At 34.5% G+C, this 18,045-nt stretch overlaps 1 protein-coding gene across 3 annotated transcripts; it reads right to left on the reverse strand.

Moving 5' to 3' along the window:
* Positions 1-102: 102 nt before the first annotated feature.
* On the reverse strand, positions 103-13,885 carry LOC126692793 (ubiquitin C-terminal hydrolase 12). Of its 3 annotated transcripts, none has more exons than XM_050388561.1 (32): positions 13,682-13,884; positions 13,331-13,397; positions 12,976-13,123; positions 12,706-12,863; positions 11,604-11,869; positions 11,293-11,511; positions 11,107-11,215; positions 10,896-11,011; positions 10,055-10,153; positions 9,602-9,711; positions 8,719-8,793; positions 8,416-8,494; positions 8,151-8,297; positions 7,964-8,044; positions 7,738-7,857; positions 7,348-7,470; positions 6,146-6,223; positions 5,916-6,004; positions 5,711-5,819; positions 5,521-5,589; positions 5,332-5,442; positions 2,984-3,039; positions 2,700-2,877; positions 2,508-2,609; positions 2,325-2,396; positions 2,027-2,092; positions 1,826-1,891; positions 1,533-1,619; positions 1,288-1,404; positions 1,056-1,130; positions 822-908; positions 103-567 (listed from the first exon to the last, which is right to left on the reverse strand). In XM_050388561.1, exons 1-32 carry the CDS (start codon positions 13,709-13,711, stop codon positions 526-528), a joined length of 3,351 nt encoding a protein of 1,116 aa, XP_050244518.1. In that variant the 5' UTR covers positions 13,712-13,884; the 3' UTR covers positions 103-525. The 3 variants fall into 3 exon arrangements, with proteins under 3 accessions (XP_050244518.1, XP_050244517.1, XP_050244516.1); XM_050388560.1 differs by having other exon boundaries at positions 12,976-13,126; XM_050388559.1 differs by having other exon boundaries at positions 5,711-6,004; positions 12,976-13,126; positions 13,682-13,885.
* Positions 13,886-18,045: the final 4,160 nt, after the last annotated feature.

Genomic DNA, 18,045 nt, shown 5'->3' on the forward strand with positions numbered 1-18,045 from the left:
TCCTACGGCCATACTGGTGGATTTAACCAACGATTTTACAAACCCATCCCCAACAAAAAAAACGGTAAAATAAAAAACCAGTAAGGGAAGAAGAAAAACGGCTAAGGAAAAAAAAAATCAAATAAAGCCAACTGTACGCAATATACATATCCCCTTTGTCAAAATCTTCTTATGTACTGCTAAGTTACACTGGAGCTGTATGTGGAAAAGCCACCAACCTCAAACCAAAGAGGTTAACTTAATTAATTAAGAAAAAGAGAGAAGGGCAGAGCAAAAGCAGGGTGCGTTTAACATTATAAATACACTAAATCAAGGGAAAACCTCTCCCCTTCGCCACCCACATCGGAGAAAGAATAATACAGCCTAAAAATCAATAATCAAATCTTACGGACCTCAATGTGAGCTTCACTTGTATCCTTCAACCGAAAAACTTGTTCTGATCCCTCCATTTCCACGTAACCAAGGTGAGACATTGAAGGACACTCAGTATAGCTAATGTGCTGGTGAAGGATCATCAGCTCTAACCTAGTTGTATATTTTAACTGGCTTCTCAAACGTGTGACGGTTCTGCAAAATTTTGAGGCAAATTAGTGATGAGATATAGAGATCTCCATGTGAACCCGACCATAGTCTAGCATAAGCACAAGGCTCTAAGCTTTTCAGTAAAAGATGCAATGGTAAGTGAACCAAATGGCTTGCAACACATAAGTGGACCATATCAAAAGCAGCTTTTACTAAATAGTTCAGCATCGACTTTTGTTAGTGGTGCAAATTCTACAAAGGTGACACCATGTACGAACTTCAGTACGGAGGCATCTTACCTGGTGTACTGCATAAGCCCTCTTTGGGGTATTATCAGAATGCTCCAATCCAAGGTACTGCTCCCAAGCACCATAAACATCTCTTCTCTGAGGAAAACATATTAACACATTCACTTGTTAAAATAAATAAATAAATCAAAACAATCAATTTAAATGCTGAGCCAAAACAAGACCAATAAAAAACAGTTGCACTGGTGCTCATCACCTAGTGTTTACAAGTAAACATAGACACACCTGAAAACGGTTAGATACAATGTCAGAGTCTTGCAGGTACTCTGGGCGACCCATTGACAAAAAGGCAAACTTCCACTGAACAACCAAAAGGATCAAAAGCAAATAATAATAACAAAGGATCAGTTTTCAGCTAGATATGTAACTATGGTATGGAAAGAAAGCAATACCAAGTTTCAATGATATTAATATGCTATACAAATTTGCAAGCTTCCAAGCAGCATAAAATCAGTACCTTTGAAAACTCCTCATCTGGAACCTGCAATTTCTTCTGGACACGCACTTTAACTTCCTCTAAAGTCTCACCTTCATGTATGACCAAGAAAAAGGGTTCCCCAAAATTTTGTACTTGCTGTTGCAAGAAACATAAAATAAGATCCTTGAAATTTTCCATGCAACCAATTGCCATTTTTCACTTAAATAATAAAACAGCTTGAAAAATGTAATAGGGATCTGAACCAATTATCTGAATTGCAATACCATTTGGTTTTGTGCAGTCTCTTTCGTGAAGTGATAAACGTGAATCAAACGATCATGGGGCCCAAGGTTTTTCTCCTCTTCTGGAATCTGAAATTCAATAAGTAAACATGATCAGCCTCAATTCTAAACCACCGGCAACTATGTATGCTGAATATTAAGAACCAAAACCCTAACTGTTCAACTAGCAGAGAATCTATCAACTGTTCCCCCAAATAAGAGGGAATAGGTAAAACATAATAAATAGATAAAAACTAATGAGTACATTCCAAAAATAGAATTTAGATAAAACTTGCCTCCTCTGCACGCAATGTCCAGTATTGGTCATTTATATTCTCAATTTTTTCATGGGGTGGAAAGATCTGCAAGCAGCAGAGAGAAAAGTAATGGGCACATACAGTGTACAACATAACTGACATTAATATTTTAGTGAATGAAGACGTTTCAGATACGGCAACACATGCTGCCTAATTCAACAATGAATTGATAGTCATTACCTTATAGATCTTGTGATAGAAAACCTCAAGTAGTCTAAGTTCAGCATTTGGATGAGACAACTCTACCTGTTTCAAGTGACAATAGAGGAGAAGATTAATCATATTGGAACTATAAAAGATTTGACATAGGAACATGAAGACGTAAATTGCAATATATAATTGAAGGGTGCAAATTGCAAATCTGCCACTTATGAATAATACTTTCCTTGGGACTCTTTTTACTAAAATAGAAAGAGGGAAAAGAACCTTAAAAGAATAAACACAAAGCATGAATTCATCAGTTATGGCAAAAACTTACCTTCGTTTTTAATACATTAATCACATCTCCAACAGTGCTCTGTTTAGGCAATCTGATGTTGTGTATTACCACCTGAAAACAATTTTAAAAAGATTACAAGGAGAATCAGATATATAAGCATGATCCATGAACACACACACACATATACAACAAAGTGGTGATAGTTATAGATTTCAGACGCACTTCATCCTTTGTAGCATGATGAAAAGCAACTTTCAGATTTTTAAGACCTTGCAATTCAGGCAGGGGGATGTCCAAGACTTCATAGTACAATATATCTGAGGTCTGCAAAATGGAAAAACAAGAATAATTTACACCCACCAATAAGAGTAAAAGAACATTTCAAGAACTCAAGCCACGTGACAGACACCACACCTGATTGTAATGGACTAGCATATCTGATAAATGATCATATCCCCGATATTTAATAGGTTGGGGCTTAGGTTGCTGAGAGTAGCAGTTGTGAGATGTGAGTCTTATTTTTGATGGATCGTCCAAACCAATTCGCCGAGCCACTCTCTCCACAACATCATCATAACTGTGTACCTTCGACCTAGAAAAAAAGAAAAAAGAAAAAAAAAAAAGGGTAATAAAATCAAATAACACCAGTGATGATGCTCCTACTGCACAGAATAATTGTATCAGCTGGAAATACTTACAACTCTAGACAAAAATCATCCTCCTTCGGTCTCTCCAATGATCGAAAACGAACAACCTATTAAGCATCACATCATAAAGACGTAAAATTGATGCCTTGGCATAATTACAAAATATTTCAAAATTTACATTTGACAGGACCACTTAAATATCTAAGTGGACAAGGGGGTCACAACCATGCCTAGCAAACAATTACAAATATTTCAATAAACGACCATAGCATGTTTACTGATTTGAGATCTACAAAAACCAGAGGACTGGAAAGAAGATGCATATTAATTGCACTGTACAGTGACAAAAGATTAATGGTCACAAGTGCTTTCTTCTCTTTCTTTTTTTTTTTTTTTTTTTTTTATTTTTTTTATTTGGTTTATAAAGTGATGACTAAGACTTGAAATGATTGCATGCTGGAAAGGGGGGTCCAGTAATCAAAACTGTAGTAAAGTTTTAAGTACTGCTATGCTTTGCCTTATGCATAATCCAGAAACTATCATCTTCCTTTCAGATTTTCTTGTTCTTTTGAACTTTACATTTAATTCGATACAACCCTGTATACCTATTTTCCTTCAACAAAGTCCTTATTTCTCAAAATAATAATAATTATAGCAGAATTGCTACTCTTACAACAAATCTTCTAGCCCATTAAGGATATATGGATCTTTAACAATATGGGATCCACAATAAAAATACAAAATCTAGTTCATCCAGACTACCATTTCTAACATTTATCTGCTATATTCCAGCAAGGATGACCATGGCAGGGAGGCCAAACAGTAATGCTTCATCCAGTTCCACCTAAACTGCATGATAGTTGAATAAACTTCTATTCTCACTAAATAGTATTAACAACATTTTTTCCCCTAAAAGAGTAACTACATCCTTATAGACCAGCTGAAATTCCCTTGTCAATGGCTCTAAAAGACAAAATACCTAACAGCAATTGAATCATTGATACTTTTAAGGAATTATATTGATTTTATCATATACTTTTGTTTTAACATATAACAAATGACATACATAGGCAAATTCAAATTGGATCGATAATTCTCTGCACATCAACAAGGACAGCTTATTTTTACAACAAGCATGTTATTGGATGTAATTTAGGTTATTTACTTTTGGATATAAAAAGTCGGGACTACAGCATGGCTACTGTATTTATATTATCCTACCTTTACTTTCTTTTATTTAGCTGGTTTATTGTTATCCCTAGATGGAGCCATGGAGGGGTGGTCCAGATCAATTAAGCAGTAAGATTTGCCTTCTATTCATAGACCTCATATTTTGATCAAATATTTCTTGTTTGAAAGCCTGGTGTTCCTAGGGAGAATTTTGGTATATTTGGATGGAGGGAGAGTATAGGGGAAGGTGGCTGGAAATTCTATCCAACTCTCCTCTACTCCCCTCTACTCTCCCTCAATCCAAACATAGGGTTTAAGGATTAGAGTAAGAGAGCCTTGCTTGTATCATACCAAATTGTCATGGGACAAATTAGGAAAACTGCCTACAATTGCTCCTATGATGGATGCATATGATTCCATAAGAAGGGATTTATGATTGAAAGATTATTTATATTTAGAAATGCACATGATTTTGATGGTTAAAATTTGCAACATTCTATAAATTATGTTTGTTGGAAGTCTTGACAACAGCAGGAATAGATTTTATGATTTGAAAGGCTAATGACAATTAATAGTTAGGAATAATATGTAGGGTTTTAAAGTTTAAGGGATAGGGATTTAATTGGTTATAGGCTTGTGAAGAGTTGCAAAGAAGATAATAATCTGACAGAGGGCAGTGAACAATGCACATGAACAGTAACAGAGGAAGTGAGCCAAAGAAAAAAAGGGAAAGAGAGAAGAATAAAAAAAGGGAACACATGCCTTCAATAACCAAAATACTCGATATCTATTAATCAAAATATGAAGATTACAAAGGTACTTATAGCCATTGACTCTTGTTCAACTAGAGGTAGGACCCAAGAAATAACACATATGACTACTAGAAAGCCCTAGAAAACTCTAAACTTGACATGAAAAACAAATAAATCCCGATTCTACCCCTGCACATAAAAAAAATCATAACTCTTAAACTAATGACTAATATTAACAAATGTACATGTTTTAACCCTAAGACACTGGTGATATGACCTCCAAAAGTCAAACCCATGTACATCTTCCTTCATTTGGACATCGCATGAAAGCTCCACAAATGAAAGCTCTAAGTTGCCAAAACTGACAACGACTTGACCTTTCTTCCATTGCTGCATCACAATGTCCTAGAAACTACAAGAAGCTAACAAACTTTATAAATATCAGTAATCAAGTTTTAAAATTTTTGGCAGATTGACCTGGCGATTATGCACATATTCCAAAAATGATGGAACATCTGGGTATCGGCATTCTTCTTCACTTTCAAGTGGAGCAGATTTCTGGAAGCAAATAATGTCCCCATCTTCAATCTAGAAAAAAAGTAACAAAAGGTGAATTACTACTCCAAATGCCATTTTACAATATATATATCCAGACATGCAGTCTACCTGACTTAATCGAAATGAGGTCCTCTTATCAAGGTGCTCGCACATGACACAAGGGTCAAACTTTATTTCCTGAACCACAATTTATAAAATATATTGACTAAGAATTTTAATTTGAACAACATGATTAGCCATAGAGCACAAAAAAAAGGGATGAAACATGCTGAACAAATAATTTTTTTGGGACACAAACCTCATAAAGCTCTATCTCCTCATCAGGGGCAAAGCCAGCCATTTGGTTAAGTTTTTCTAGAATTTCTATGGGCTTACCAGAACTCTTCACAAAGAACCTACCAACATATCTGGCACCATGAAAGAAATTTGGTGTTACAAAGCATAAAAAGAATAAACTCCCAAACAATAAAAAACACAGTAAAAAGGAAGAAATCACTATATACCGTAGTTCTCCTTTCTCAGGGTCATAAAACTTGAAGAAAAGAAGAATGTCTTCTTTAGTTTTTTCAGGAGGAGGAATAGGACGTAGATCCTGAAATACCATATTTGAATTAGTAAAAGTGTAGAAGAATTATTTGTAATATTTACCCTAGCATTGTAATTTCAATGGCTGTTCAAATACACAGGTAAACAATTACAGAGTAAACTGCCTGTATCATAAAAACACCATTACCAGACCAAGCTCCACTTCCAAAAACAACTTTAGTTCCGCATTATGTGTCTTATTTGAAACCTCCCTCAATTGTCCAACCTACAACCAGCAAATGGTTATCATTAGCATCACAATACAAATTTACCCAGTTATGCAGACAAAAACATGCACTTTTTACATAGTATTGAGCATATGATGAGTCATGACAGAATACAAGAATCCAGCATAACCCTTGACCAGAACACTGAGGACATGGTGGTTAATTGAGAGAGGATTAATCTAAACATAAACTAGAAGTGTCAGATGTATGTGTGTGTTTATGTGCCACCCATAATTAAATCAAATTTAGATGCATTTATAATATATTAACTGAACAAAATTCAGACATACTCAGAAAAAAGAAAAGTTTTTTAAAAAAAACTTATTTATTAATCACAAATATTAAGAGTTTTTATAGCGTTCGAACATATAAATTAAAAAATTTAAGAAAAGAAAGAAAGAAAGGAAAAAACAAAAACAAAAAAACTTCCGGACAGAGAGAGGATAAACTCAACCAAGGAATTAACCAAAAATTGATAAAACCCCACCAAGAGTAAACATAATTACTGCACACAATGAATCTTTTCATGGATACACATGATAGATATAATCCCCCTCAAAACATCAAAAAATAAAATGGCAGTCTGAGAAAGTTGTTTTGCACACTTGAGATGGTTTTACAGAATGATTTCACCTCTACCATTGTTGATCTTCCAGCATCCAACTTTTTTCAAATGACATTAAGAAATATGCAGAAAGGGGCACAACCTTTTTTTATATATATGAAAAGGGGCACAACCCTAAAACGTGGGAGGTATACAAAAAAACACACCTAAAATGAATCTAACCTCTAAAATCTAAGAGGTCAATAAACTCCAACAAATTAGGAAAAAAACAAAAAACTAGTAGCAGCCATCCAATCATGCGACAAAAATTGAAGCTTCAGTTCCACAACAGAATCTTCACGTCCCACACAATTCATAGCATTTTGGTCCTTCCAAATACACCACATAACTTAATAGTAGAAATATCTTAATAGATTTAGATCCCATGTCAATATGGAACAGCCATAGGTACTAAATAACTAACAAGAATGGCAAGCCATATTAAGTACCTATGCCCTTATAAGTTATAACTATTAGAAAAGAAAACACAGCACAAGAAGCAAAGCAAGATGCACTTACAGATTGTGATTCCTCCTGAGGTAACAATGGTCTATTGGGACGATAAGTATGGTTTTGCCTCTTTGCCCAAATCCAAAATCGCTGAAATTGCACTGGTATGCCAAAATCTTTGGCAACGTCCTCCTGGGAATCACCTCAAAATTAGAAAATGAGAAAATAAACACTAAGTTTCGTGACAAAAGTACAGCACAGTGGCAAATAAGCAACAACAAAATGCAGAATTCACTAAATTTAAAAATACCAATTCCCCCTGTAAAAAACGCAATTGTCAAATAATTAAGAACAAAGAGAATGCACAAAAGCTTGGAGAAAGATGAACAGAATAATTGCCTTAAACAATAAATTTCAACCATTTTCTAATCAGATTCAAAGTAGAAACATCTATAGTACCTTGAAAACATTAAAGGGTGTCTGTTTCTGAATACGGAAATTACGAACTTTTTCATGATCCACAAGGTCAAAATATATATCCCTTCCAATCTGTTCTGCAAGGTCCTCATCTCGTGCAACCTGGATTCATTAATTAATAGCATAAGTCATGAGATTCAGAAAGAGACACCTAAGCTAGTCATTGTAAAACAATTAGCTTAAAACAAGAACAGAAAGGTAAGAAAACCTTTATGATAGTATACAAGTGGGCCTGTGCTTTATATCTTCTCTTGTCCTCCTTCTCTTCTTGTTCTTTCTTCAACCTAATCTGAAATGAGACATTGTAAGCCAGTTTAGATCCACACATGCAGTTGGATGCTCTCGGAATGGAGTGATATCATTTAAATCATGAACAAATAAAACTAAGCATTTACCCTTAGATGTTCGGCTATATCCTTCTCATCAACATTACATATTATTTTGTCCTTATCACTATCACGTATGTATACAAGCATGTAAGCGTTTGAGTATTTTGTAAATTTGAAGGGAGTGTTATTGAAGCCAGGATTGGTCGGTGGCAACTGATCAACATGATAAAAGACGACGTCAGTTGAAAAAAAGATGAGAATATTATTAAAAAAAATTTAAAAAAAAAACAGAGCATTTAGAAATATTTATAGAGGGGAAAAAAAGGAATACCTCTTCCTCACCACCATACTGCTCTTCCAATGCCCTCTTCACATCCTCCTTTGTCACCCGCTCATCATCAAATTTGAACCTAAAAGGACAAAATATTGTCACCACAAATTTAAGGCTCTTACTATTGTACATTAAAATCACGTACAAACAAAACAAATGAACATGCACTAACATTTTGCATGCAAATTGTTTAGGCAAAAACTGAAAATTCAATGAAATTTTTTACAAATACTTATGCATGCACGGTAATCCATTACATTACAATTTGACTGCAAGAAAATGGATTCCTTAAAGAATGCATACCACTGATCTGAGAGGGTTGGCCTGATAAAAGCATAATAATGTCCACCATGCACCCCACCACTATGGACCAAAACACTGCAATAGAAGAATTGAACACATGAAGATGCAAGCAAATCCAAATAGTATATAATCCATACCAGTTAAATTATCAGATGCAAAAGCAGACATGAGAAATAGCTTCTAATTAACAATCAATATAGGGAAAATTTGAGATTGATTATTGACACTCAGTTATGTATCACTCAACAAGAAAATGGAATCAGGCTTTGCCTTAATAATTTCAACAAAGGAGATTCAAAGCCTCACACAAATAATGAATATGTCCTGTGACAGTATAGCATAGCACGGTCATGTGCAAATGGAAATTGATTAATGCATGGTAGGAGAGAATGAATCCAAGTTGATGGAGCAAAATAGGTAAAAGGAGGCTAAAACTAATATGAATACAAATAGTGAAGAAGGATAATGCTAAACTGGGAAGTTACAGACATTAGTTGATAAGGATCCATAAAGCCAACCCAATTTAATATTAGAATAGAACATAATTGAATTGAGTTGAATTAACAGTACAGTATAACTAAGCACGACCATCACTTGGATGCTTTAGACCTGTGGTTAACCCAATTAGCTCATTGACGCTTTAGACATGAAATGTTATTAAAAAAAAATTTTAATAAAAGGGAAATAAAAATTTAAAAGAAGCAAGCCTTATCCAAATCACAAGAAGTCAACAGAATGCAGACATGCCAGAAAACATTCATCTAGCCAACACCGATCAAATGAAAAACAACATTTCAGCAAGTTGGTCAATGAAGTCATTGGCATACATCATACAAACTTCTTGAAAACAACAAATTTGTAAGTCAAAAGAAATGACTAAAACCTGTGAAGTGTGTAAAGGTTGCGGACACTCCTATCTGCTTCAGGTGACAGATATTTTCCATTCTCCCTATCAAGGTCAAGTTCAAGAGGAAATTCATAGCGGTCATTTATCTGCAAAACCAAAAGCATCCAGTAAATAAAAAAGGAAATATTAACCACCAAAAAAGGTTGAATGCTATATAAGACTAATTATTTAACCACTGAAAGACAGACTACCAGCATTGAGCATACCTAAACAAGTTCAACCCATTAGGGAAAGAAAGCACGCGGTGAGTGCTTCTTATTTAAATTAAAAACTAACAATACTACTGACCATAAGGGACCTATCTTTAATGCAGACCCATAATGAAGATTTATACACAGGGCAAAGTTGATAGCTGCAATTTGTGAAGAGATGGACAGGAGTGCAAGCACAAACCAAGAAGAAGCAGTAAAATCAGTTTCTGAAACTGACCTTAACCATAGTGTCCCGCATGAAATCATATTCAAATCGCTTTAGCTGAAGTTGAAGAACTGGGGGAAAGTCAATAAACAAGACACCCTTCTTTGCATCCTGAAATCAGCATTAATCAGAAATCCTAGAGAAAAATATTTAAAAAGTTCATTACTAAACAAGAAAAAACTCTACATAAATGATGGCTTGGGAAACTATTCTATGGGAATGATGCTGACTAAGTACCACAACAAGTGAGGAAGTACAAAATTATATCCACCCAAACTCCATTTGTTCAATTAAACCCCATGCAATTTCTATGTATATATTACTCTTGGAGAGAATTTATATTGCCTTTCTTTGTGCTTCCAAAAGTACTCTCTCAACACCATAAACAAACTCATTTGCCTCTAGGTCAATTTTAAATTATATAAATTTCATGTGAACCCTGATAAGTCCTTGGAGTGTCCAAAGTAAACACCAAATTTTGGGACTAAGGCTTGGTTGTTGTTGTTGTAGTAGTATATATTTCATGTGGAATGAAAGAGAGCATCAGTCCAGGTGCATGCAGCCTGAGCACGAATACAAATCACTTCACTTAAACTTAGAATTATCTATGATAATAGGAATCTGTTTACAATCATAACAATTGCTTTAATTTTACCACTTTAACCTAGATTCAAATGGTTTGCTTCAAAGTGCCAGCACAATATAAGAATGGTTTTGCTGGCCTATCATGATCCTCCCAAAAGAGCTCCTATATGTGCCTTAGAAATTGAAAGTATGAATCATCTCAACATATTTAGGTTGTGGTTACCCAAATTTCATACATTTGGTTCCCCATCAAATAACAGTAACTCACCTGCAAACCATGTTCTTCAGCATGGTATTTATTATCGCCCTCAAGTCGTTCAACTTCCACATATTTGTCAAAAGAAGCATAAACATCCCGACAGCCTTTGACATCAAGTTGGAGGTCTGCAAAGTAAATATAAGTTTTGATATCATGCACTGCAACTAAAAATGATTTCTCAAAACCCCAGACAATTCAAACTTGCACCAAGAGTAAATACCATAAAATGATTCTTTTCTTGTAGATTTGTAGTCCACATTGATGCATTCAATGTAATTCATGTGGTGTCCTTCAAATAATTGCTGTATTGTCCCCTCCACAACAGTCCCCTGGACCAACAGGGCAAGGATTAAAAGAGCGAAACAAACATAAATGTTTATGGCAGAATTTGCTAAACCTCATATACCTTCATTTTGTCTTCAAGCTTTTCACACAGAACTCTATTAAGTTCTTGCACATCATGTTGCATGAAAGAATCATATGTATCCCATCCAAAAGACTTGGTCAATTCTTTAGTTGCAACACTGCTGTCATTATATTGAAGCTTATAGAATAAGCTCTGTAACGCCAAAGGAATGCTTCCTGAGGGCATGTCATTTTCAGTTGTTGGCATATGGTACACAGCCTGATGTCAACATTCCAAAAATAAGGTATTTCCATCTATATAATATCGACATAATTCACAGTGACTTAGGGAAACATGAAACACATTTTGACCTTTCTAAAGTAAGGAATATGGTAGAGAGTCTGAAGAAGAGAGTTCATGTAACATGTTGCTCCTTGGTTCTTAAGTCCAACATAACCAGTCTCCTTCTTTGAGTCATAAGACCAGTAATCCAAAACCTTGCGAACAGCAACCTCAGCTTCAATGACACATGCGTCATTGACAAGGTACCCTCTAGCAGGGTCATAAAGATCACTGAGAGGCATGAATGATGTGAAACCCCAATCACTCTCTCTTGCATTGAACTGATGTTGTGTGTCTGCAAAATACAAACATGAAGGTCTAAAATTATGGCCATTTTTTTTTTGTGGATAGGTATGAAGGTCTAAATTATGGCCATTATATATATATATATATATATAGGTATGAAGGTCTAAAACTATGGCCATGTTTTAATATTATAAAAATTAAAAAATTAAAACCTTAATATTCAATCTACCAGGCAATTGGATTAATTTTGAGGAAGAGCTTTTCTTGGTTACACTAACTCACTTAAGCTTGAAAAATGAAAAAGTGCACAGAAAAAGAAAAGGACACAAATGTATTAACTAGCTAAAAGCTTAAGCTGATAGAGAGCAAAATCATTTAGTTATTTATATGTTCCTATAACACCCCCCCCTCCCTAAATAAATAAATCATGTGCAGCTCCTGTAGCATGAGCCATCCATGTGAGCGCACACATATATAGCTGCTCATTTCATAGACTGTACACGTGGATGTATTTCCGGATTATCAGAAAACATGGGTCTTGAACCCAATATGGTTAGTTTTAATACCATATTAATATTTTTGCAAGTTTCTCTAAAAGCTTAAGCTGAAAGAAAAACAGCATAATTTTTACTGTTATATGTTCCAACAATAAATTGCAGGAACTATTCATATCAACAACATGGCATACTAACAAAATTATAGAACAAGAAATTGTACATTAAATACATTCATAATGATCGATAATTATTTGACAACGCAACATGACACTGATAAGAGAGATCACAAATTCCATCAGACAAAAAACCCTTTGCCTTAAATGACAAAATGACAAAACACACAAGCCTGAACAGAAGGAAAGGACAATAACAACAGTAAAGAACACACCCTTTCGTATCGAGTACTTGCTGTGAACCTGATTAACCACAGCCAAGCTGAATTGCGCGTATCTACTCCAGCCATAAGGCAATGTGGACGAATCAGCGACATCCAAATACATTGACAAATGATCCACATTGTTCCCTTTGGGAAAAACAAGTATCCTCCTGATAAAAACACAACAATAGCACGTCCAATACAGATCATAACACGTGAATTAAAAGCATGCTACCAATGTGTACATAACTTTAACAACAACAAAAATTCAAATTCAAATACCATTTATAGCTACCAACGACAAAAACCTCGGAATAGTGCTTCTTGGTATTCAACCTAGTGAAATTATCAATTGTCCACGTGAATTTCATAGACGGTGGATCCTCCACTTGCTGATTCTCCACCGTACTAGCTGGCTCCGCTTGCGCCACTACTATCAAATCAATACAAATAAAAATTCAAATCCACCAAAAAAAGAAAGAAAAAAAAATCCAAAACCCTAACTTCATAACCGATCAAATTAGAAACTCTGCCACACTGAATTAATGAAACTCATAGAGAAACCACAAATTCTGGATCAAATCAGATTTTGATGGAAATTTAGGGTTTGAATGAATGTGAGAGTGAGAGAAAAAACCTTCCATTGGCTGAGGGCCTTCGACTACTACATCTGAATGCGGCACGAGCATCTCGTCTTCCTCTTGCTACATACACAAAAATACGCAAATCAGAGCTCTGATCAGCCAAAAACCTAACCTAACCTAAAACCTAACTCCCAACTCTAGCGAATCAATCAAAACCCTAGCAAACCAAACTTCAACGAAGTGAAATTCCAAAAAAAATAAAAATCGAAGCCATTTCGATGCCTCTGAATCGAACCAGAAACCCTAGGATATCAAAATTGAGCCAAAAACCAGTGACTCCGATAAATGCTAAATATATATAGGGGAAAGAGATACAGAGACAGAGAGAGAGAGTTGGTATGTACATCTAACGGCGGCGGAGTCATCATGGTCATTGGTGGAGAAACCTGGACCGCTGGATCGATGAATCTGAGATAGTGAGTGAGTGATTGAGTGATGAGAAGAGAGAAAAATATAAAAGCCAAGCAGGCTTAGCGAAGAGAAGAGGGACTGTGCCGAGAGAGAGAGAGAGGGAGAGAGAGAAAAGGCCTTGGGAATTTTGGAAAGGGTAGAGTTGTGGTTTTTCAGGGAAACCCGAGGGTGTTTTTGGGCGTTCGAAATTTTTGGCGTGTGGTTAGTCTGTGTCCGGGACGATGGTCAATGACCAGTGAAATTATGACACGTAGTCAGATTTCGTGACGTGGTAGCCTTTCAGGGTCACGTGCGTGTACACTATTTTTTATTTTTTTGGTTGATGGGACACTATTTATTGACTGTATAATCCATATGCTGCTAGACTGCTAGTCTTCTATTACTACCAAAATTTGTTCTTTTTTGTGGTTTTACTTTTTCTTTTTGTTTTTAGATATTTTTTTGTTTTGTTATGCAAATGATTTTCCTTGTAGTACAAACACCTTTTTTTGTGTATTTTTAATGTTAATGATCTTTCCTATCAACCGACACTATAAAACTACGTATCAATAACCATAATTTATATAAATCTCTTAAGGAGGATTTTGTGGGATTCTATGTTGTATTATCATTGATTAAGATGGTTTTTACAAGGGGGAGTTTTCTGAATTTTAAAAATCAATAAAAAGAAGACATTTTTTTAGGGAAAAAAAAAAAAAACAAATTAGTAGTTTAGTAGAAACAAGTTTTTAGGACTCGGTTAGTGACTGTTCTTTGAGTTTGAATATGGTCCCTTTTGGTATAAATATAAATAAAATAAGAGAGGAATATGGACTTTAATAAATGCTTTTTATTTAGCCAAAAATACTAGTACTAATTTTTTTTATGAGATATCATATATTGGTCTTTGTGCCAAACTATAAAACAAATTAAGATTCTTTTTATGATATATATCTATCATAAAATTTTATTTTAAAATAAATGGATAAAATTGTAAAAACACCATAATAGATTCACTCTCAATCCAAAAAACCCCTCAAAAATCTCATGAAACGATAGAATGATGCATGAAGCTTAGAATTTTTCCAAAGAGACTTTTTTTTTTTTTTTTTTCCCAAAGAGACTTGTCTCTAGGGTCATTGTTTCTTAAAATTCCTTGTCTTTAGCAAACAAATAAATTTATTTATCCCAATGGCATTTTAAGAGAAGGTGTTGGAGGGGGGGTTGGTGATGGCTAGAAAATGATATAGTATGTATGTTAAAGGGGTGGGGAATAGTGGGAGTGGTATGATGTGGTAGTATGACCAAAGAAAAAGAAAGATATACACTAGCCCAGAACAGGACGATGGTGATGGTGCAATATTCGTAGTAGTCTTCTCAATGATGACTGTATTGAAGTGGATTTGATTGAGTTAGCAGCATTGATAAACTGATAATGGGAATTGGCATTGGTTGAGGTACCTGTGGATTGGGCCAGACTAGGATCGAATTGGATTGGACCAATAAAGTGCGTAAAATAATTTGTTGTAAGCAAACTTCAGCTCAATCCAAGTTTGGGCCTCGTTTACGCAGCTCAGTCCTAGCCTTGGAGATATACGGATGGGCCCATGCATGGGTTCTACTCTATAATCTATATATTGTGAATGTTACTGCATATGTATACATAAACATCATAATAACTAGAATGTAACTGAATGATGAATTATAGTGGTGTTATTGATATTGATTTGAGTTATTAAATATATAGGACATTAGTTCAACCAAAACATTTGAAAGTACCAAAAATAGTTTTTCTTTGCAATTTTCATTATATTAGTTACGTTCTCATTACGTTGCTATTACGTATATAATTTTAAAAATTATTATTAAATACTACATATACAATATCAATTCACAGTCATTGTCAGTGAAATACTACTAAATACAACACAAAATAAAAGAATAAATTGGTCAAATAGTATCTCCTAACTTGAATGGGGATACATGCATGGGATCATGCATCTCAATTACATTTTGTTACGTACTTACGTTCAAGATCTTCGCATACAAAATATTTGAATAGAAAACAATATAAAAAAATATGCTCATTAGTCCAGGGAAAAATATAACAGCAAAAATCTAAACAATTTAATTTGTATCGAAAATGCAAAATCTAATTTTGATTTACCTAGTTAGTAACGGATTGTACATAGTTATGGTATATTACATAAATGATTTATAGATTTGCTTTTTTTTGTTACACAAAAAATGACTCATAAATATAAAATTATTCAAACTCTCTCAATCTCTAATTTTATATATAGAGTTAGATATATGATTATGTTTTTTTTATGGTTTATTTATATTGGATTCCTCGTTTTCTATACTAAATTTAACTCACTTGGTTAAAAAATTAGAAAAATATAGATTAGATAGGACATGTGACACAATTAAACTCTAATTGAAATCTAATTTTTACACTAAATTAACTCACTTGACACAAAAATTCAAAAACTTAAATTAGATGGGACATGTGGTGCAAAATTAAACTTTAATTGAATTTCAATTTGAAATCTAATTGGATTTTGTCTCAGTTCTATCTATTAATATATATATATATATATGCAAACTATTAACTAGTGCTCACATTATACTTTGTAGTAATTGAGTAAGGCGGAAATACATTTTTCATCCCTACATTTTGACCATATTCTCATTTTGGTCCATACTTTTTTATTTTATCATTTTTAGTCCCCAAAATGAAAAAAGTGTTCCTTTTCGGTCCCTACCGTCATCTTGCTAACGAAAATATCCTACGTAGCAGACAAAATGCACTATTAGCACACTAAATACTAACGTGGCCATTAAAAAAAAAACTTTTTTCTTTGAATGATAATAGACAGCTAGTAATGAAACAAGTTTTTCTTTATTTCTTCTTTCTCGAAATGGCTGAGGAGCCTTTACACTTAATAAAATACCAGATCTCACTCTTTTTTACTATGTTCTTTCTTTTCTCTCTCTTCTCGAGATTCGATTATTGTACATGAAGGACCTCTTCCCTTTTATAATTCCATTGCTTCAATCTTGGCCCTCCACCTAGATGGAGGGTATTCTTTCCCTTGGATACTTGTCACATCCTTCTCCTTCCCTTCTTTCGAGGCTGTGTTAGGCAGGTAACAGGTTGTGAGACACTATTCACGTGTCATTCGGTCATTAATGCGACATGCCCAGTTAGTGTAGTGCATTTAATGCAAACGTTTTTTTTTTTGATAGATAATACGGAGGTATTGGTAGCTTCTATAACACCCGCCTCACTTATATTTAATTTAATTGCTTCTAGAGTGAAATTGATGAATTATTTAACTTATTTTGAAGGTGATATTATTTTATATTATAATCACTACAAAGAAAATAAATAAAAGAATATGTAACATGGAGATTTATTTTGTAAATTATTTATATTAAACTTTTAGTCTCCTTATCAGTTAAGGAAAAGGATAAGAGATTAAAACCTATTTGACTTAGGAGTTTAAGTGTTATTGGAATCCTTTAGAGTTCTAGCCTATCTAAACAACCTTTACATGAAGGACCTCTTCCCTTTTATAATTCCATTGCTTCAATCTTGGCCCTCCACCTAGATGGAGGATATTCTTTCCCTTGGATACTTGTCCCATCCTTTTCCTCCCCTTCTTTTAAGGCTGTGTTGGGCAAGTAACATGTTGTGAGACACTGTTCATGTGTCATTCAACCATTAATGCAACATGTCTAGTTGGTGTAGTGCATTTAATGCAAAGGTGTTGGTAGTTTCACCAGGAAGTTTCCTTTGACACTTGTCTAGGACAATTACTATCACCTTTCTTGGACTAGACGTGCAACCCAACCCCAAACCCTTCACCCTCCTCGACTCGTCCATCTCCAAAATCTTTCCTCAGACTTATTTCCTCTTCAAGCAGTCTTTCTCCTTAGCAGGGCCCACACAACCCTCTAGAACATTTAGTTGGGCCCATTTTAGACTTTGGCTAAAACCCAAGTTTGTTATGAGCCCTTTTGGTCCTCACACCTAGATTTTCTTGCATTTTCTTAGCAACCAAACACAAAAACACAAAAATCAAAATCACCAATATAATTTACATAAACTCATATTTGAAAGCAACATATAATTTCTCCAGCTTTGTCCTTTGCCTTGAAAATCTTACGATTGTGGTCTTAAACTCTAAATTCTCTTCCCACTGACCAAATGTCATGGCTCTATCTCTCTCTCCTTATGACTTCTTATTCCAGAGCCTCTCTCTCTCTCTCTCTCTCTCTATATATATATATATATATATATATATATATA

The sequence above is a fragment of the Quercus robur genome, chromosome 7 (assembly GCF_932294415.1).
Source record: "Quercus robur chromosome 7, dhQueRobu3.1, whole genome shotgun sequence".
NCBI lineage: Eukaryota > Viridiplantae > Streptophyta > Magnoliopsida > Fagales > Fagaceae > Quercus > Quercus robur.